General features: G+C 39.9%; 1 protein-coding gene and 1 long non-coding RNA gene across 6 annotated transcripts in view; one reads left to right on the top strand and one right to left on the bottom strand.

The window, feature by feature from the left end:
- The window catches only part of LOC129512943 (adhesion G-protein coupled receptor F2-like), a 37,445-nt gene that overhangs the window by 3,176 nt on the left and 11,812 nt on the right, over nucleotides 1–22,457 (top strand). For 2 of the 3 annotated variants that reach the window (XM_055330539.1, XM_055330540.1), the window contains exons 1-4: nucleotides 11,339–11,687; nucleotides 16,924–17,075; nucleotides 19,132–19,365; nucleotides 20,285–21,646. In XM_055330539.1, the coding sequence (XP_055186514.1) occupies nucleotides 11,486–11,687; nucleotides 16,924–17,075; nucleotides 19,132–19,365; nucleotides 20,285–21,646 (1,950 nt within the window). In that variant the 5' untranslated portion in view covers nucleotides 11,339–11,485. Of the gene's footprint in view, nucleotides 1–11,338; nucleotides 11,688–15,927; nucleotides 15,971–16,923; nucleotides 17,076–19,131; nucleotides 19,366–20,284; nucleotides 21,647–22,457 lie in introns of those variants that run through there. The other variant, XM_055330541.1, reaches the window with a different exon arrangement.
- On the bottom strand, nucleotides 4,109–11,456 carry LOC129512945 (uncharacterized). Of its 3 annotated transcripts, none has more exons than XR_008665113.1 (4): nucleotides 11,379–11,456; nucleotides 10,758–10,794; nucleotides 9,664–9,745; nucleotides 4,109–4,229 (listed from the first exon to the last, which is right to left on the bottom strand). It is a non-coding gene; the product is annotated as an uncharacterized LOC129512945 (long non-coding RNA). The 3 variants fall into 3 exon arrangements; XR_008665112.1 differs by lacking the exon at nucleotides 4,109–4,229 and adding an exon at nucleotides 5,786–5,905; XR_008665111.1 differs by lacking the exon at nucleotides 4,109–4,229 and adding an exon at nucleotides 9,070–9,497.

Genomic DNA, 22,457 nt, shown 5'->3' on the forward strand with positions numbered 1-22,457 from the left:
AGAAAGAGAATCTTAAGCAGATTCTGTGCTGAGCATGGAGCCTGATACAGAGCCTGATCTCACAACCCTGAGAGCACAACCTGAGCAGAAACCAAGACTCAGAAGCTTAACTAACTGAGCCACCCAGATGCTCCCCAGTTATAGCTATTTTTCAAATTATGTTTTTGTTTTGAAAGAATGGTATGATGGAGAATGATTTTGTTCTTTTGGAAGTTTTGTGTAGCAAAATACAAATTAAATCTATTTAACAACAAAACAAAAACTCTGTCCATATCAAAGCAGGCCTTATACATTGTTATGCATTAAATACCATGAATGAAGGTTCCTTCTAGAAATAATGTTCCTTTGCAGCAAGTATACATTTTACGCCATAACACATCTGGTGTTTAAAATGTCACATTTCCATAAAGAAGTTCTCTGAATTGGTTATGAGTTTGAGTTACATCTCCTGCCACTCTGATCTTGCAGGAAATTCTCAGTCTTATCTTTGAAGGGGCTACGTCTTGAAGGGTCTAGTGAGAATTCTGAGAGTCTCACGCAGTCTCAAATTCTCTCACAGCTGAAAGAGAGTAGTGCTATCACTGCTGTGCAAGCTTTGGGGTGTAGACATTTTGTGATGGTCCCTAATGATGTGAATCTCTGATTTTTGGTGCCCTGTGCCCCTGAGTTACCCATGGAAGTGTCTGTCATCTCCAGGGGCATGGGGTTGCTGATGACCAGGGAGTCTGTGCTCTGAGGATGGTGGAGGGGTGGCAATTGGTGAAGAGAAGCAGGAGATGCATGAAGCTAATGCAAAACGGCTGAACATGGCTAATGCCATGTTTCCAGCTGGTTCCAAAAAGAAGACGGGGCTTCCTGTAGCAAGAACTGGACTTCAGGAGAGAGAAAGACTCTATGATTCTGAAGGAATCAGAGCAGGAAGCAAGAGGAGGAAGAACAACTGAAGACAGAGGAGAGTTCTCCATGCCCTTGGGAAGTTGCAGAGACGGGGCTTGATCTGGATATTTTTTGACCACTGAGAAAATAATCAGTGTGATCTCAGTGGACCTGGCTGCCAGAGAACAGAGTGGGGCACAGAAGTGTCAGTGTGGGCAATGCAGGCGGAGTATTGAGGCCCAAAGACCAGCAGTGATAGTTCAGCTCAGCAGAAGCCAGCATGGTTGGAGGCTTATCCCAGCATGCTTCTCTTCTGATGCTAAAGAATAGCATCCCTGGGGAGAAAGGAAGAGGAAAAGATGGAACAAATATCGAATTGATCAAAAGAGACCTGTTTAAACTGAAAATCAATTAAGTTTGCCTTGTATGGGCAAATTTTCCATCATTGGTTCAAATAGGGCTCCAGGCCTAATTAAATTCAGTTATAGTGCAAAACCCAGTGACATCTGTGCCAACCTAGTTTCATGACTGCTAAATATGTACTGCTACACATAATCATCTTGGTTTTTGTGTACTTGTCCTAAAGACTTTAAATACCTACTCTTCCTCAGTGGATTTATCCAGAAGGTCTTGCTTCCTTCCAAAATGCTGGCTTTGCCTGGGACGCTCCGCCTCACTCACCTGAGCCTGGCGTGTCTCAGTTCTCTTCGCCTGCTGTCCTTCTTATGGGATCTCATCCGTGAAAGCCATTTCAAAACTTATTTGGTGCTAACGTCTCTTCTGCCCAAGGACTGAATTACAAAAAAATCACCCTTTGAATAGAAACACCAATGCCTTGACTATTTACTCATTCATTCAAACATCCCCAATGAGAATAAAATAAGCATTTTTTAGGCATTCAAAGATTAAGAGAGTTTGCCATACAGAAATATTCATTAGAAGAAGTTTAAAAAGATACATTCCAGCAAGAAATAAAGTGAAAAGAAAAGTCATGTAATACAAGAAAATATGTAAAGAACCAAAAGAGGAAGGACGTTTTTTTTCTAAGCATGGGATTGAAAAAAATGGAAATATCCTGTCAGGTTTAGGAGTTAAATGTCTCTTTGTTTTCATACTGTTTTTTTATTTTTGAAGATCTACTTAAGGACATTTTTCTCTTTCTATTTATATTAGAAAATAATTATTCATTACTCTTCCATACATATGTTATGAATTATTACTTTCAAATATATGTAATATAAATGCGAGAGTACCAAGTGTCAAATGTGAGACACTTGAGGAGCACCAACAAATCCTGGACCTTTTTCATCTGAAATAACTACTTTCAATTTGAAATAGTAATCTGAAACTCCCAACTGATGATCTAGTTAAAAATATCTCTGGTTGAATGAATATGCATATTTTAATGTAACTTTTTAGACATTGAGTCAAGAAATCCACATTTTTAATCCCTCCACTGCCATGCTGATCAGAATAAGGGTGCTCTTTAAAATTTCTCACTTTGATATTCCCATTTTGTGAGAAGAAAGAATTATTACTCATCAATGAGTGTAATGAGGATTTATACTACATAAAATTCAAATTTAATATTTTTATAGATATCTGTATTTCAGAAATCATTCTGAGGTGATGAGACCCTTATGCGTTTTAATCTTCTAGTGGTTATTTTATAGCTATTAACTATTACACACTTTTATGCTGGACTTGTTCACTTCTGAGTCTTCATTCAGGTGGATAATATAGCTCTGGGAGACTTTTGCAGAAGTATAGGGCATTACAGCTCCATGTGTTGCACAGCCCTGATAGTAGCAGGGCTTTTATAGAAAAAAGTGCTGAAGCCTATTGAAAGCTAAAAGATGATAGAAGTGCTTGGGAGGAAATTTGCATTAATGGAAATACATACACATTGAGACAGATTTCTCCCTGTAAGTACTATCTAAATATTAGTCCATTTATCTCACTTACTTTGCTTCTCCTTCTGTACTTCCTCTCTTGATTAGTCTCATCAAAACTCACCCAGATGCTTAGTCTAGAAATATCAACATCATGTTTCTTTCAGCTACATTTTTCACATATACTTCCTTTCCTAAAATTTGCTTACACGTCTAAAGCTAATTTTTAATAGTATTCACTTCTTCACTCCTTCTTCTTTCTCTTTTGGTTATGGGGTCTTTTGAATGCATTCAAATGCCATTGCCATGGTTCTGGTCTTTATGATTGTTCACCTGGATTAAGGAATGGCCTCTCCACTGACTTGCTGACCTGCATGTCTGCCTTCTCTCCTACCCTCTACACTGTTGGCAGAATAATTTTCTTAAATGAAATCTGATCCTGTCATTAAAGGACTTGATGGCTAATCATCCAGGGAAGAATCCCATTGCTTGACTGTGGCACGTAACCCACCTCACTTTGACATCAACGCAGTTTTAGCTGATGAGCTACATATATTTCTTTCCCATCACACACCTGATGTTCTGACATTGTGACCTTCCCAGTCATCCCTGAACACTGATTTATACTTCCTGCTTCCAGCCTGCTGTTTCTCTGGAATACTGTTTTTCCTTGCCTCCTGCAAGATCCACCCCAAAAGTCACTTGTTTGTGATGGTCCTTCAAATACCCAATAGGGAGAGGTTATGACTTTTTGTCATAGCTTATGACTTTTGTTATAAAGTATATTTGGTATACCTCAAAGGGAATACTTACGACGTTAATTTATACCAATTATATTTTCCGTCTTCCTTAATTACACTTTAGATTCTTGAAGACCTTGTCTTCTTTGTCTTCATAACTGTCTCTGGGGCCTAAGTTGTTCTTGCATGAAACTGGCCCAAGATAAATGTTTTCTGAATGAATGAATGAAGAAATGAGACTCAGAGAATTTAAGTATTTTGCCAAATTTCATAAAATGAATCATGAGAATTAGAGGAAGAACATAGATCTTTTGGCTTTAAATATATTTCATGCTTTTCCTGCCACAATGTTAAAAAGTTTACTTTTTCCAATTAGAATTCTGATTATTTGTAGAAAATATATTCTATATATCTCTATATAAATACTCTCTCTATATGGAGAGAAGTATGGAGTATGTAGAAAGTTATTCTATCCTTTTATCATAGTTGCTAATACTTTGGTGTCCTTCCAGTGTTTTTGTTTCCTTTAAAAAATAATATTTATTTATTTATTTTTTAAAGATTTTATTTATTCATGAGAGACACAGAGAGAGGCAGAGACACAGGCAGAGGTAGAAGCAGGCTCCCCATGGGGAGCCCGATGTGGGACTCCATCCCAGGTCTCCAGGATCAGGCCCTGGGCTGAAGGCAGGTGCCCAACTGCTGAGCCACCCAGGCGCCCCTAAAAAATAACATTTAGAAGTGAGTAAAACCTTGGTGAAAATGAAAGTAATAAATCATCCACACGCCCACCTCCAGAATTACCTGCTATTAATATGTTGCTATATTTGGCTCCAGTCTACTCACTCCCTCCTTTTAAAAACACTCTTTTATTTTGGTAGAAATAATATATGCTTATGGTAAAACAATGCAAAGAGAGCAGAAAATTTAAAGGATATAATGCAAGAAACGATGTCCAATTCTGATACCAGAAAAAGCCATTGTTAATTATTAAATAGTATTCCAGATATTTTCTGTGCACATATGCTGATTTATAAGGACAGATAGATTGATGCATAGATATAAAGAAAAGCAGAAAGCAATACAAATACAAAAAGGTGATTATACCATATTTGTTATCTTTAAGTGAAAGTTACTAAATTCAGTTTCATTTAAATTAAATACAAAAAAAGAGAAACATGTGAAACCTAAGGGATTTTTGAACTTCTAAGACTTCCCCCCTTACAATAATATCCAGAGATATTATTTTCTAGAAATATCTCTAATGTTTAAAAGGATTATGAAATTTATTAAGATTGGAGGTAGCAATTAAAAAAAAATCCCTGTTAATTTTAGGCACTGTGGATTTATTCCTTTCTCGAAGGATAAGGTTTTAGCACCCTTATATTTTCTTTTAGTTTTCTTTCATCTCTTAATTTTTGACAGCTATATTATACTTTTATTTTGATCTTTTCTCCCCTCTAAATTTCAAGGAAATGCTCTTGTATTATATCTCAATACTCTTTTACCTTTGGTTACCCTTTAGGTGTGTTCATTTTCAGAGCTTTGCATGGGTTTATTCTTACTGTGGGTGATCTTTGTCTGTCTTCCGTGTCTAGTACCTTCTTTCTGTTTGCAGTTCTCTTTTTCTTTCTCATCGGCATTTCTGCTTGATTTTCTCAAGTATGACACTTACTTTTTATTGTTCCTTTTGTGTTGAAGTTCCATCAACTTTTCTTTTCTTTTCTTTTTTCTTTTCTTTCTTTTCTTTTCTCTTCTCTTCTCTTCTCTTTTCTTTCTTTCTTTCTCTTCTTCTTCTTTCTTTTCTTTTCTTTCTTTTTTCTTTCTTTTCTTTCTTTCTTTTTTCCTTTCTTTCTTTCTTCTTTTTTTTCTTTTTTTAGAGAGAGAGAGAGACAGAGAATGTGCAGGCAGGGGAGGCAGGGGGAAGGGCAGAGAAAGAGTCAGAGAGTCCCAACCAGGCTCCATGCCTAGCATGACACAGGGCTCCATCTCACAGGCCTGAGATCATGATCTGAGCTGAAATCAAGAGTTGGACACCCAACCGGCTGAATTACCCAGCCACCCCCATAAATTTCTAAATATTTTCATTTTGGGGTTTTTATCTTAATCTGTTATTTTATCATTTATTTTTCAAGCTGATGTATAATAAAAAATCATAGCTTGAACTGATTGCTTGTGTTTGTGTGTGTGTGAGAAAGAGAGAGAGAGAGAGAGAGAGAGAGAGAGATCCTATCAATAAGTCAGTTTCCCTTTTCCATATACATTCTATCACCAACATCCAACTCAAAAATTTCTCCTGTTAAAATAGAAAAAATAAAAGGATTCTCACATTTTGTCTCTTACTATATTTCTGGGCACTAATGAGATTTCTGAAGATTTTTTTCTGCTGTAGTTTGGCTAAAAGGGAAAGAGAAAGGAAATATAAAACTTAAGCACTGTGCTCTGGTTCTACATCCTACTTCATTTCAAAATTTTCCACTTCTTTAAGAGTCTTTGAAGCTATTCCCTTAAGTTCTGCCCCTTTTCTCATTTTTTTTTGCAATTAGTGAAGTTTTTGCTATCTTTCAATATTTTGTTCGTGTTAGGGGAAACTTCTGCGATTCATTTTCAATAAAGCATTGTAACTGAGAAATCCCACCAGTGTTTTTCTATAGATGTGCATATTATTAAAAGAGCACCTTATTGACTGATTTTTCCCATTAATATTACATAACGTATAATTATAATGTTTAATATATCAATAAATATATACATATATAATACTGCTACCTCATACTAATATATTATCAAACCTCTTCATGAATTTTTTAAATGTTTGTGTAATATTCCTTTATATAGATTTATCATAATTTCCTAACCCCTCCATTATTGTTTGATATTTATAAGGATTCCATATTCTTTTTCTGCTACTATATGTACAAATTTGCCATCAGTAAATCTGAAAATCATGCTTTTTTTCCTGTATAAGTTATTTCTCTACGATACAGTCCCAGAAGTGTGGCAGTGCTACAATAATTTGGGTTTACCAGGTTTTTAGCATTCCTTTTCAAATTTTACACACTTTTATGATCTCTCTAACTTATCCTGGCAGCTTCAGACTGTCAGATAAATTCTTTCCTTGGTTTTGTGGTGACTCATGAGGCAGCTGATTCTTGGGGCACACCTATACCAAGTGCCTAACACACATGCCCATTGCACATGTTCATCCCTATTTACTATTTACCTTTCAGGTGTGAGTAATCACCCATTACTTAGCATTGCTTGAAACTGCCATGCATTAGGCCATTCAAAAAAGTTTAGAGAAACTGGCCAAGGTTCAGGGAAACCAATGGAAATGATTTAAAGTTTAAAAAACTAGGCTTTTAAGAAAACTGAGGGCTCATCTGCACCTGTAGGTAGGTAGCTCTGTGGGTGTAGCTTGGGGCGTGGAGAGCCATCCTTGCTCCCAAGAATCTGGCCTATTGACCTGGGTTAATGCCTCTATTTCCAACTGTGGAAGAGGTTACCTTTAGAAAATCCCTGTTAAAATATATACTTGCCTGGCATGACTAAATCACAAAACCGTTTGTATTTATTTTCACATCACTGGCAGTCAGCTTATCTTATTAGTTAACTGTTTCTTCTTGTCAGTCAAACAAATTCTTGTAGGATCAAGACCTAGGAAAGGAGACTCTTGATGTGGGAAAGGTTGCTTCAGAGTGAGGAGCTTTGTCCAAGGAGGGAGGTTATAGACTGGAGCCAAAAGTCAGAACCTGAGCATCTGGGCATAACACAGGACATGACTCAGGAAAAGGACAGAAGGAATTATGAAGGCAATTCTACTTAATTTGTAAATTTTTGCAAGGTCATTTAAGCATAGATCTTTCCAATCTACCTATCTCTCCCTGTCTAAGTCTATCTATCTGTATCTCTTTTTTATCTTCTTCTTTTTTTTTTTTTTTTTTTTGCTAGAGATGGTGATCAGCCTCTTTATGTCTTCAGGACAAGGAGGATGGCACAGAATGATGTAGTTAAGAGCCTGCCTGGCTTATAAAATTTTACGTTGTCAAGATGAAAGTTATACGTGGAACTGTTCTCAAAGAATACCTGTGAGGTTAGGCAGGGTCAATTTTCAGCCCCTTAATTTTGGAAAATTGTGGAAGTCACTTCAGTCTCACAGCACTGCTTGATGGCAGCAAAATAGTTAATGCAGATGTAATGCCAGACACAGAGTAAACAGACAATAACTATTTGTTTTATTCACATCTTCCCTTCTGTGATGTCTGCATTCAGGCTGGGCGGATAGGGTTGGTGATGGACTAGAGAGGTAAAGCAGCAGGTTGGGTAAATGACAGACACAATGATACACCTGCACCCCTGAGATCATCCAAAGTGTATTCTCACAGTCTGTTTGGAAACTTTGATGGTATTTTGTGGATCTCACTGGAAGCCTCAGCAATTCGCTACAAAACCTAATTATTCAAGTAATAGCCGCAGACTGTCAGCTGACAGAGCTGGTGATTGAAATACTCCTGAGTGGCTGATAAAGTTCTGTCTGGAGTTTTATTTTTGTGTGTGATTGCCATGAATGGTATTCCAACACTGTTTTTTTGTTTGTTTGTTTGTTTTGTTTTGTTTTCTAATCAGGATTTAAGAATCCAAGTTGTAGAGGTTTTCTCCCAAATCACCCTATAAAATGGCTCTGGTCTCTCGCATACATGTGAGTGTGTGGTTAAATTAAGCAAATGCTTGATTCTGATGGGGCCATCCATGGAACAAGCCCCAGCTTGCAACTCCTGTGCTTACTTTCTGCCTGCTTTGTCTTTCATTAGTTGAGCTGTGCCTGTTGCCAGTCAACCATATGGTTTTGGGGTGGAGGAATCTGACGTAGAGATAGGAAGAGATATTTCAAAATTAAATCATTGACAAAGATGAGAATTGTTGGGTGAAATCTGAAAGTTTGGAGTCCTTGCCATCCTGTTTATTTGAGTAAGCTTTGATTCCTGGAGTCTGCAGATCTCTAAGGAGCAAAGCCCATCCAAGTTCCCAAACCCTTGGAGAGGCTTCAAAAGCCTCATTAGCCTGCAGCTTCCCTGAGGTGGTGAGCACACAGAGAAAGAAATTATCCTTCTGGTTGTTTAATTTCGAGCTGTTGGGACATCACTTGGAATCGAGGAGCTCATTTTATATTTGTTGAATAAACACGTACATTAACATCTTAAGTACCTTTTTCAGATTTGGAAAGCAGACAGCAGAGAATGGGAAAACATTCCAGTTTGGATGTTTGGAAACATTATCTCTGTAGATCTAGCCACAGTACAGGGACACTATTCCCTCCTCCTCCTTCTTTATAAAAGAGAAAGGAAATGGTTTCTTCCCTGAAGAAAACTGTAATATTTTGTATTTGGCACGTTTTACTTTGTGAAATGTCAGCGCTGATGTAAGTGCTCCATGTTTTCTGGGGTATGAATCGCATGAAGTGACTGTTTTTTCAGGTTGTATGTTCTTGAGAGATAAGCCTTTTATTTTCTTTTTAAAGATTTTATTTATTTATTCATGAGAGACACACAGAGAGAGGCAGAGACACAGCAGAGGGAGAAGCAGGCTCCCTGAAGGGAGCCCGATGTGGGACTTGATCCCAAGACCCTGGGATCATGCCCAGAGCCAAAGGCAGATGTTCAACCACTGAGCCACCCAGATGCCCCGAGATAAGCCTATTCTGGTGAATGTCAGTAATGAATTTTTTGGCATGGACTACACGAAACTGACATTTCCAAACATTTGATTGAGAGAGAAGAGTTACACTCCCACTACCCTTGTGTTTCAGAAAGGTGAGGGGCTGAGCCTGGGGAAGGAGGTGTGAACCATTAGAGACCTGAGGCTTTTCAAAAGAAAATGGAAAAGAGGTGGGCAGTGTGAGCAGGTGGGATAGGGGTCAAAAGATTGGATCCTTGCTGCTGTCTTGCCTCTATATACTTTGGCTTCATCCAAACCTTTTGTTTTCATGTGACTGGAAAAAGAGCAAATGACTATGGCTTAATGTCAACAAGTCTGGAAGAAAATTGATTTTATTTAAGTCCACTGAAAGAACAGTTTTATGAGCAAAATACCAAAAAAGCCAACTTTAGGAAATGTTTATTCTAGTTAAAAGAATCAAGAAAAAGCGTGAAATGTACCTCAAGTTCCACTGTGGTTGAAACTTGTGCACAGATAGCATTCCAGAGTTGTGATCTCCAGTTCTTCTATGATAAGCTAGTCCTGGAGGGCAAAGAAGTTGCTAGAAAATTCTGGGTTCCAAAATTTTAATTGCAGCATAACTACCAAAAAAGTCTGTACTATGAAGTCTGTGAAGGTCATTACCCCATAAATGAGCACATTGTGCTGATTTTGCCATGCATAAAAACAATTTTAGTAATAATCAAAATGCATTTTGATAAAATTAGAACAACTATGTTTAAAAATTAAAACAAAAGGACAATAAAATAAGGACTATTTTTCAAAACAACATCTTAAAAATTTTAAGCAAACAATAGATCTCATATTGATCTGTCTACTCATTCAACTTCTTCTCAGCCCCCCTTAAAAAATCTGTTTGAGTGTCTGGGCAAAGCAGTGCTAACTGTTTGAAAGTTTGCTGTCTTCTATCATTCCTTCAATCCTTAAGTAGTTTTAGTTAAAGAGAAAACATTCTCTATGATGAGGAATTTAACGTAAAATTAATGTAATTCAGGAAAACATGGACTCATGCTCAGATTTTATGAAAATTATATCAACAAATTCATCAGTGGCTTTAATTTCTAATTTTGATGATTCTACCCAAAACAATAACTGCATTGATGACAATTATTGTAAGTCACTTTGATGATTTTCATACTACATTTTTATCCATTTGAAAGAACTTAAGTTGGAAAAAAGGATGCCAACATGACTGAAATTATATGTCCATCTGGGTTCAAATACATTGGAAAGTGATGAGCAACAAGATAATCCTTGTGTTTAAAGAACTACGGACCCTCAGAAAACCCTGTAACAGCAGGCTGAAACAGACAATGTAAAATACTTTTAAAAATCATTGATTTCAGTGGAATTTAGTGAGGTAAGTATTTCAACACAGGAAACACAGTTAAAAAGACATTAAAAAAGACATTTTGCTTAGTCTTTAAAATAATGGTTGTTTGCTGTAGAATAATGCATGATTGGGAGAAAGGCTATTCCTTTTTGGCTAAAAACGGTCAAAGAGCAAATATCGACCATTGCAAAAACTTCTAACCTTTGTTGATGACACTAAGTCCTCTGAACACTTCCACCTAAAAGCAAAGAAACATCAAATATTTTTCAAAGAGGTTTTTACTCAAAATGAAAAGTATTAAAATGATTAAAATTTAACATTAAAAAATTTCAACTTACATTAGTTGTCTACAGAGCCTGGGTCTGATACAAATCATCAGCCCTTCCCGACCACCTCCCCCCTTCTCTCCTTTTTTCTTTTTCAATGAGTATATCATGGGCCCACCACGTGTTCAGTACTATTTTAGGTACCAAGGAATCATTTTAGTTTTGACATCAATTTTGGCAGAAATAACAATAGCAGGGCTTGTCTAAGACCAGTTTTGAAGTTTGCTACCTACCTATGAAAATACAGCTTCAGAGTTAGGTCAGAGTGAGGATGATACGCCAAGCCTAGCTTACTCTCCTTCAAAAGATATTTCTGGGCTGAGTTTGCACATAGGAACCCCAACTCACCTTCTTCCATAGCCACCCACACATTTCTCAGAGCTGCCTAGCCCAGGGAGTGAACCATCATTCTAGTTCCCTGAACATAGGTTATTATTCATTACAGCTCAGCAGGCAGCTTCCTTTGGAGGGATTCCCACAGGAGGTATCACATTACCTGTGCTTCCTGGTGCCAGCTGTTGTTCACACCTGCAGCCTCCCCGTGAAGTCAATGGGAGGCCACGGGGATGCCATGTCTGGGTCAGAGAAGTCTGAGTTGATAGCATGAAGGACAGAACCCAGACTTACAGGTTGACTGGGTCTGCAGTGAGAAACTTCGAAAGCTTCATATGGGAGACACTTTGCTTTTTCATTTATTTTTATAGAAGCAAGAAAGGCAGCTGTGTGGAAGACGATGACTCATATGCTTTTGCTATACTGCTTCGTGTTTCTTTTGCCCACAGAGTCCTGCAGGACATTATGCCAGGTAAGAAAAAGGGAGGTGGGAGGACGAAATGATGGGAAAGCAAATGGAAATAAAAACCCATCTGTTAGGCAGCTCTTAGCTATCTGTGCTCAAGCATAGGGGGACGACAGTGGTCCAGCCAAAAGAATTTGCAACTACAGGTATCCCAAACCCATTTTAGCTAATAGCCTCAAACTGTTTTCCTTTTGACTTTTTCTATAAATTCCTGAGATGCAACGAGGCTCAAGTGATTTAAGGTTGATAATTTTTTTCCCTATATCCTTTAATGGTGAAGATTTTCATTGCTCACAACCAGCCGTGTGCTACTTCCATTTAGGCACTTGAAAATGTGGAAGTGGTGAGGGGTGTCAAAATGACTGGGAGATACTTAATGGCATTTAGTGGGCAGGACCTAGGAATGATCTGGCTCAATTAAGCATTGTCCTACCCCAAATGACATCTTTTTGAGAATCCTGATAGTGAACACAATGGATGGTCTGGAAGGAGAAATATGCCCCTCAGATAGTCAATGGTTAATCAAGGTTTAACTGGTATGAAGTTTATAGTAATGTAGTATTTGTAAGTTTTGTGGGGCAGTGAGCCCTATGGCTCCCCTTAGAAATCTTTCCCTCACACCCTGAGTCATTTTAATGTCTTTAACAGTTACTTACTTAAATAAGGTGTGGTATTCCAGGGAATAGTGTATTATTATTGGACTACAAGATCTGGAAGAGAGCTTTGAGATCAATTGGTGAAGAGCCATCTCTTACTTTATAGATAGGAAAACTGAGGTTCATGTTGTGGAATGTGGTTTTCTTGAGGTTACACACCCATCCAGCTGCAGGACCAAGGCAGGACCCATTTCTTCAGATTCTGTTTCTTGTTCTTTCCATTGTATTATGGAAGTTCTTAGCAAAAGCCTCCTCAGTGAAGGATGACTTTGGAAATTCTTTGTAGGAGTTTCCAAATGATATTTACTTTACCTTTTAAGTAGTGTGCCACTGGCTGGGAATGTTCTCCATGACTCGCCTTCTCCTCAGCACTGAGTTGGTGCCTAGCTTCTGGGATAGGCTAAAGACTCCTTCAGAAAGACTTCTTCCAGAGGCATCTTACCCCACAGCTTGGTTCTCCTTCCCCTCTTCATTTCCTCATTCATGTTTTCCAACAAGACAGAACTTGGAGAGTAGATAGAGCCTGGGAGGTTGGTTTTGTTTTCTTAGGTATTGGGGACCGCCTTATGAATATTCCACCCTTTTATTCTCAATTTACAAGTTGCTGGATGCTGAGCTTCTGGGTGCTACTCCTCTTCTGACCTCCCTTCTCACCCTGGCAGCTTTTCAGGTTTAGCAGATTACAGGTTTCCAAAGTGTCTTTTTCGTAGTATTTGGGTGAGGATTATAGATATCTGAAGCTAAAGTGGCCCATATCAGATGCGTCTCTAGAACTGAAATGATGAGGAGGAGTTGTATATAGATGTGCTTTGGCAAATTAACTGGTAAGAAATGAATCCTGTCCTTTACTTAAGAAGGCAGTTTCCAGAATTCCTTGCAAAAGTGCACCATGGTCTTCTGCCCACATATCTGATTAATATAATGTGACTTCATGGGATTCTGTTTAATGGGCAAGGGTAACCCAGAGTTGTTCACATTGAAGTGCTTTATTATAGTGTATTGGAAAGCATGGCCCTCTTAAGATGAGTTTAATGCATCACTTCCCTACACCCTGCATACTCCTCTGCCTTCTCCACTTGCACGTGGGCTGGCTTGGTGGAAAAGACAATGTCAAAGGATTAAGAAAAGCTGAGTTCTAGTCCCAGTTGTAAGAAGAGGGACCTAAGAAGGGAGTCCTGCGTAGCGCCAGATAAGTCACCTTGTCTATCAAAGACCTGCCTTCCTTACCTGTAAAATAAGAAGATCTTTCAAAATTCGAAAGAATGCCATTTTATTATTCTTGTTGGGTCAAAAGCCTTTAAGTCTTCCAAGTATATAATAAGGCTTGGATCTCTAGACTGTGAAACAAGAAGTCATCTTACATCATTGCTTTGAAGGACATTGTATTTCATGAAGGCTCAGGGATACCTACTTCCTCTTGGACAGAACCTAAATGCTCAATTCAGAACCTCCATAAATTCTCATTGGTAGAGAAAATGGAAGATTTGGGCTTGTTTCTTGATAACACAGATAGAAACGTGAAGGAGAAAGGGATATGAACTCCATGTTCTGAATTTCTAGTTCCTTCCTAGTGGTTTAGATATTGGAACGCAAGTTGGAGAATTGGACAATGGCTCTTCCCAGCCACCAGAGTATGAACTTTTGGTACAAAAACAGAAAGTTTCAATCCCTTTCTTTTTCATTCTCTCTCCACACACACACACACATACATACATGCACATGTCAGTATTATATGCATACATGCTAATATGTACATATACACACATGTATAAGACACAGAACTAGCTTTTTAGGTTGCATACACAACCTGTGATTTTAAAAAACATACAGTTTAACCGAGAAGATAATAAGCACATATAAAAATGGTTAGATAGAAATAGCAGGTAGGTGAGTATTTGCAAAGCATTAAGGAGTGGTATGGTGATATAAATAATAAATCCTATAGGAGCCAGACAGAGAAGGATGCATCATTTATAATTGGATCAGGAAAGACTTCCTGGAAGGGGCAGACTTGGGCTTTGTATGTAATAGATATTCACTGAGTACATGTTCAAAGAGAAATGATGGGAACTAAATCTTAAATACCATTTACAATACTGCAGGCCCCACTCTAAGCATTTTCCATAGGATGATCTCATTTATTTTTCTTTAAAGTGCTCTGAGATATCACACAATTATAATACTATCACTCTTGCCCTACTTTATGGATGAGGAAACTAAAGCCCGGAGAGATGAACTTTTCCAGGTTCTCAAGTGGTGGTATTGGGATTTGAACCCAGGTGGTCTGTTCCCAGGGTACACCCCTTGACACAATGTGATACTGCCTCTCAGTGAAGGGTCCAGTCTGATATGAATGGGTGGGATGGAGAGGGATTTTAATCAGGAGAGGTGGGAAGTGTTCATGATAGGGGGAAGCCAGGTAAGCAGGGAGTTCCCTTAAAAAAAAAGGAGTAGAAAATTGCAAATCCAAAATTAAGGGAAAAGTGAATGTCTACTTAAATTGAGGAAAGTAGTTACAATAAATTTCAAGTTTTACAACAAATTTAGACATGCTGAAGTGGTTTATATTCAGCAAGTATTTAGCATTATTCAATAATAAATCCTGTAAAATCACAATGTTTTTATTAATAAACTACCCACATCTTTTTCTCTACGTTTTTAGCTGTGTACTTGCATTTATAACATTTTTTTCTACAGAGAAAATAGAAAGATTATTCAGTTTTTCCTCTAGCATTGCTGATCAAATTTGTTCTTTTATTATTGCCAGATTAGAAAAGTATCTTTCAGCTTCTCATTTCATTTTTAGAATGTAAATATGTAAGACTGTTGTCAACTTTGGGATGGCATCTAGTAAGTTTCTTTCATATATGAACTGCAAGGTAGCCAAAACACTTGGAATTTTCTCGTTCTGTGACTAATTGTAAAAACTATTTTTTTTCAAATTGTAAATACTCTAAAAGGAATGCCGCTTATGTGTTGATGTCCTCATTGTAATGTGGAAATGACTGCAAATTACATAAGTATATCCTATTAAATTCAAACTAGATGTATCCCTAACTCAACTTACACTTGTCCAGATTCCATAAATAGCTACAGCCTCTCTAGTGCTATCTATCCAAAATGAGGGAGAGTGTGAAGGAAGGAAAGGTGGAGTGGCAAATAACAGTGATATGAACAGAAGGTGGTTAAACTATTTTGCCTTTGAAAATTTAATAAAATATATGATCATGTTAACACATTGCTATGTCTCAGTGTGTTGAATGGGGTCCAGACATGCAAGGGATTCCAAAGCTTAACCTTCATTAACTTCCACGTAAGTCCACCTCTGCTCATGGTGTATCTCTTGGACAGAATGTTGGGCCTTCTTCCTGGAGAGGAAGGAGGGCTCCTGCTGAGTCGCAGTGGGAAAGAAAGCCATCCAGACTGATGACAAAATGGGCCGTGGGGACATACTTCACAGTCTCAGCTTTTGGTGGTGTCCTGGCATCAGAGCTGATTCAGACGTAGCCATTAGTCTGTGACTAAAGTGGATCATTGGGCAGGCATACCAACAATTAATTTTCAGGTTGATTTTGATTTTCCCTTTCTAGGTTGCCAACAAAAGCAAGGAGAAGATGCCTGCCAGGCCACATGGTACGTTGGCAGTGGTTAGTAATTAAATGGAAGTTTTTGTTTATTTATTGTAATAGAGAGCCGTGCTCAGCCCTCTGTTTATGGCATGGCAGATGGGACACCTTGATGGTTCACATTTGGACTCTTTTGTTTTCTCATATTAAATTGTACCTTTGACCCCTGCTCCCCTCTCCTCCCAGCACCCTCTGCTCCATCCTAGCCTGAGAGTTCTTTGCCATAAACTTTTTTGACTGAGCCAGCATAGGCTGGAGCGGGGGCTAGAGCAGGTCTGTGAGAACTCATCGATGACGGACTCATCATGAAGTTCCAGAGCTGGGACCTACCTGAGAACCTCGGGTGCAGTGGCTTCCCTACTGTGTTCTGGGGAGCTGGAGGAGTTCAAGGGAGGTATGGGGCGTGAGAGACATCGTGAACTAGATGTGGGCTCTTCCGTGTTACTTCAACTGGGGAAGTTCCACTTTACCTGTTTCATATGTTTGAGTTCTGGATAAGATTTTGTTGGAAACAAGAGGTGTTTTTCACTGGAATATATGATGATCACTGATCTATTTCAATCTTCCTCCACTTTGCAAAGAAAATACATTTGATGTCCACTGGGTTTATGTACTCTCATTGTGCTAATGTCTTGGTGATTGGCATATGTAGCACTGAGTCCTGACCTTTGCATTTGATGTCAATACTTTTTTTTTTTAATTTATGTTGTTTTTGTACTGGGAAATATATTTTTTAAAGATCTTATTTATTTACTTGAGAGAGAGAGTGAGAGAGTGTATGCAAGAGCATGAGCAGGGGAGAGGGGGAGAGGGAGAGGAGAAGTACACTCCCTGCTGAGCAGGGAGCCTGATTTGGGGCTCAGTCCCAGGACCCTGAGATCACGACCCAAGCTGAAGGCAGATGCTTAACTGACTGAGCCACCCAGGTGCCACTGATACTGATACTTTTTATTTCTCCAGGTGTATGTGATGGTACCTGTGTGGCCAATTCCCACTGCAGTCAACCTTGCCCTCCAGACACTCAGGGAAATATGGGATTTTTTTGCAGTCAAAAGAAATGGCACAAGATCACTGAAACCTGCCGGACTCTTAATGCCTTCAACATCTTTGAGGTAATATCCTTTCTCTGACATCCAGAGCAGAGTCCCAAATTAGCAGCACATAGCATGGTCAATAAGAGAGAGGGAGAGCACGGGGTAGGTTAGTGCGTTTGTACGAGAATACATAAACACCTACTCATTTCCTCTCTCTGTACAAGAATGGAAGTGCTAACTTTGGGCATCTAAAAGTTTGTTGCCCTGTTTTCCCACACGCTTCATGACACCAAAGAATGTGATCCTCAGGTCAGAGGTAGAAGAGCTGTCTAGAATGATCATGGTTTACTTCTCCATCTTAGCTCTTTAATACAACCCTAAGAACTTTTAGATGGGCAGAATTCAGGCTCTGCCTCAGACATGTTGAATCTGAAGCTGCATGTTATCAAGATCCCCAGGTGATTTCTGTGCTCAGTAAAGCATGAGAAGCAAGCTGACCTAAAGGGAAGGACTTCATCATCAAACAAATGAATGTATTTCCATATATACTTAAGTCATTACACATTTTTAAATCAAATTTTGATAAATAAAATCAAGTCAAATATTATTTCTTCTCCTTTTGTTTCTTTTATTCCTCTTCTAGTAGGAGCTTCACCTTGCTGAAGTTCAGTCTCTGATGAACTTCAGGGCAGTCAATGCTTTAGTATCTCTTTGGTCCTAGGTTTTGAGGGTGGCCAGAGGGAGTGCCAGTGGATGCTATACTTGAAGTCCTTGACCAGACTTCAAAGGCTACCCACACCAGGGTGTCTGTCACTGGGTCCACCTCTACTTTGAGGAATCTGGGCACATATACACAAGGAGACCCACATACCCTATGTTTTAATATCTAAATGGTTTAAATCAAGCTTATGGACTGCTAAGTAAAATGTGTTCTGCTGGTCTCCCATCAGATTACGTCCTGTACCTCAAGGGTGGTGGAAAGCCAAAGTCACATGTTCATAATCCTGAAAACCAGTGTCCCTTTGCCACCTCTCAGGCCTAGTGGTGAGCACACTGGTGGCAGGGCCCATCCTTGGTAGCACAGACTTAGGGAAGAGGCCCAGGCAGGCCCCAGAAGTGGGCTTGGGGTTGCTAAGCCAGGAATTTAAGTGTCTAGCCGCAGGGACATGAGCTCTGAGTACGCATACTCCCTAGGCCCACAGTTTCTTTCTTTTGTGAAGGGGCAGGTTAGAGGAGGCCAGAGAGGGGTCCTCTAAAGTAAAGGTTGGCAATTTTCTTTCTGTGAAGGGTCAGATGGTTGGTATTTTAGGCCCTAGGGGTCATAGGGTCTCTATTGGGAGTATTCAACTCTGCCATTGTGGCATGAAAGCAGCCAAAGACAATACTTAAATAATGAGCAGACTGGGTCCCAATAAAACCTTTTAAAAAATAGGGGGCACCTGGGTGGCACAGCAGTTGAGTCTGCCTTTGGCTCAGGTCGTGGTCCCAGGGTCCTGGGATCCAGTCCCACAATGGACTGCTTGCAGGGAGCCTGCTTCTCCTTCTGACCTATGTCTCTGCCTCTTTCTCTGTGTCCCTCATGAATAAAGAAAATCTTTAAAAAAAAAAAAGGGCAGCCAGTTGGGGCCATGTTTGCTGCCCCTGCTCTGAAGTGTGGGACCCAGAAGGTGGATCTGTGGGAGATACTGCTCATCACTGTTTTCACATATTCTTTTGTGTTGGTGTCAGTTGATTCATCCAAATCTAGTTCAGAAGTTCTATTTTTAAAGCATGCTTAGTAAAAATAAGCTTAAATGACATTAGAGATTTATCGGTGTGCACAGGGCATAGATACAGTGTGTATAATCAGAAGGGGTCTGAATGCTATGCTAAAGATAATGTTAGCTCTCTGGAGGGAGGGGGTTAGGAGCAGGGAGCTGGCAGGTTGGAACTTTGGTATTCGGTTCACACACCTCTGTATTGGGCAAGTTACTCCATAGCAAATGTGACTATGAAAATGTAAAATTGGAAAACATTATGCAATGCACAATCGTGTGATAAGACTATCCTAAATTGTTTTAAAGGTTGTTTTTTTTTTTTTTAATCTTCAGGACAAAAGTCACATAATAAAAACTTTCCTTTTGCCATTTCTTAGACAAATTTATATTCAGCTCAACCATTCGGAGGAAATACAAAAATCAGTGAGTATGCCAGAATGTCTGAGACTATCACAGACATGTTGATGCAAAAGTGTCCAAAGGATTTGTCCTGTGTGCTCAGGAACATTCAGCAGTCTCCCCGGATCCCAGGAAACATTGCTGTCATCGTGCAGCTCTTACACAACATATCCACGGTGCTACTGACGGGTGTTGATGAGGCGAAGATGCAGGTGAGTGGCCTCGACTTGGTAGAATGATATTTTGGTGGAGAGGAATGCAGGTTAGCTAGAGTTTTCTGTGGGCCCTTTGGGGTCTGTCTGAGGACCACCTCTTTCCCATCTGTATCTGTAATGCCTGGCATAGCAAATGCTCCATAGATGTTCACCACAGAATAAACAAAGGAATGGAAGAAGGGAGTGCAACCAGTAGAGACACTGCTTATTGAGTACTGGGTCCGACAACACAGTAAGCTTTTCCAAATGTGTACTTTGGCTACTGAAAACCTCTAAGAACCATTGTGGTTCCTGCAGAGAGAGACTTTCCCTACTTTTCCTTGCGAGTCAGAACAGGCTGCTAACATGGAAAATAATCGAATGCAAAGAAAACAACCATATGTGTCTGCTGCAAACGTGTGGAGTGGAACTGGATTCACTTCTTTTATTTTTGATCTTTGAGGCAGAGGATAAAAAGGAGTTTCAGCCTCTGGTGTCAATTTTCGATTGGCTATGTTCCTGACCAGGGTCCTGCACACGGTTGGGATTTAATAGATGTTAATTGCATGATGGGTATACTCTTAGCAGGGTTGGTGGGTTGCTGGCTTCCCCAAGGTGTGAAGTGGAACCCATGATGTCAGTGAGCCCGAGGAAGGCTGCCCACTTGCCTGCCTCATAAGGAGATACTGCATACACGACGCATTGCTCTATTCCCCCACCCAAACTTTGGTGGCATGCCAGTACCCTGGGGATCTCATTACGATGCTGATTCTGATTCACTAGGTCTGGGGTGGGCCCTGAGATTCCATATTTCTCACAAGTTCCCAGGGGAGGCCTATGCTGTTGGCTGGAGGACCCCACTTTATAAAAGTGAACTTTGACTATCCTGGCAGATTTGCAGAGTGGCACGGTACTAACGCCGGTTCTTTGTTGGCAGAGTTACAGTGTCATGGCCAACCACATTCTTAACAGCAAAAGCATCTCAAACTGGACCTTCATCCCTGACAGAAACAGCAGCTGTGTTCTGCTACATTCCATCAATTCCTTTGCAAGAAAGCTCTTTATAAATAAATATCTCATTGACATATCAGATGTCTTCATTCACACTCTGGGCACCACCATATCCCGAGACAACACTGGGAAGAATTTCTCTTTTGCAATGAGGATTAATGACACGAGCAATGCGATCACTGGGCAGGTGCTGATCAGTAGAGACGAACTTCGCAAGGTGCCTGCTCCTTCTCAGGCCATCAGCATTGCATTTCCAACTCTCGGGGCCATCCTAGAAGCCAGTCTTTTGGAAAACGTCACCGTGAACGGGCTTGTCTTGTCTGTCATTTTGCCCAAGGAACTTAAAAGAATCTCACTGATTTTTGAAAAGATCAGCAAGTCGGAGGAGAGGAGGACACAGTGTGTTGGCTGGCACTCCCTGGAGAGCAGATGGGACCAGCAGGCCTGTCAGATAATTCAAGAAAACTCCCAGCAAGCTGTTTGCAAATGTAGGCCAAGCAAGTTGTTTACCTCCTTCTCCATTCTTATGTCACCCCACATCTTGGAGAGCCCGATCCTGATTTATATAACGTACACAGGCCTAGGCATTTCCATCTGTAGCTTGATCCTTTGCTTGTCCATTGAAGCCTTGGTCTGGAGCCAAGTAACGAAGACAGAGATCTCATACTTACGCCACGTGTGCATCGTCAACATCGCGGCCACCTTGCTGATGGCTGACGTGTGGTTCATTGTGGCTTCCTTTCTCAGCGGTCCAGTGACACACCATGATGGATGTGTGGCAGCAACATTCTTTGTTCATTTTTTTTACCTCTCTGTGTTTTTCTGGATGCTTGCCAAGGCACTCCTTATCCTCTATGGAATCCTGATTGTTTTCCATACAGTGCCCAAATCAGTACTGGTGGCAGCTCTCTTTTCAGTTGGCTACGGGGCCCCTCTGCTCATTGCTGTTGTCACGGTTGCTGCCACGGAGCCCAGAAAGGGCTACCTACGGCCTGAGGCCTGCTGGCTTAACTGGGACATGACCAAGGCCCTTCTGGCCTTTGTGATCCCAGCCCTGGCCATTGTGGTCGTAAACTTGATCACGGTCACACTGGTGATCGTCAAGACCCAGCGAGCCGCCGTCGGCAGCTCCATGTTCCAGGAGGTGAGAGCCATTGTCAGAATCAGCAAGAATATCGCCATCCTCACACCGATGCTGGGACTGACCTGGGCATTCGGGATAGCCACAGTCGTTGACGGCAGCAACCTGGCCATCCACATTGTCTTCTCCGTGCTCAATGCATTCCAGGTAAGTCTAGATGCCACTGACCTGGTCCTAAGGGAGAGAATTCAGGAAGAAGGTTTGTCATCAGGAGCTTCTGCAATCATATTTCTTCATAAAAGACAATAGATTTGGAAGAGCCTATTGAGTCAGGAAATAAGCTTTATCTCCCACGTCCTCACCCCCACCCCAGAAAGGCCTGGTTCAAATCTTGACTCTCATTTACTAATGTGTAATATTCTCTTGAGATATTGACTTAAATTTTCTGAGCCACATTTATCTCACTTATAAAATGGGTATAATACTGCCTACCTTATAGGGGTGTTAGGAAAATGAAATAAAACCCTGAATGGGAAAGCACCAAGTACCAAAATGACCTAAAGATCATAAATAGCACAACAGTAATGCTGAGCTGCTACAGTTTAGAAATTAAACATCACCACTTCTCCCAAAACTAGGTACCTAACTGGAGGTCTTAAAATATACACATTTATTGTATTTCTTTCCATTTAGAATTTTTAGTTCCCATTGGAAACCATCTTATTTTAATGAGGCAGGTCATACAGAGTGATATTGAAGATAGTTTCCCTTCTCTCACATCTATGAATTAAGCAATGTTCACAGTTCCATATGTTTCCTTGCAAAAATGTTTTATGCTCAACTGCAAATATATTTTCATAGAACATAGGGGTTAAAAAATACATTATTATGCACCTTACTTTTTCACTTAAAAATATGTGGTAGTAAAGCATATATTTTAGAATGGGGGGAAGACCTTGAGATTTATCTGCTCAAGTTGTACTGTATCTACTGAAAGAATTTTTATTACTCAGATACT

Source organism: Nyctereutes procyonoides, unplaced genomic scaffold, assembly GCF_905146905.1.
Source record: "Nyctereutes procyonoides isolate TBG_1078 unplaced genomic scaffold, NYPRO_anot_genome, whole genome shotgun sequence".
In the NCBI taxonomy this organism is placed as follows: domain Eukaryota; kingdom Metazoa; phylum Chordata; class Mammalia; order Carnivora; family Canidae; genus Nyctereutes; species Nyctereutes procyonoides.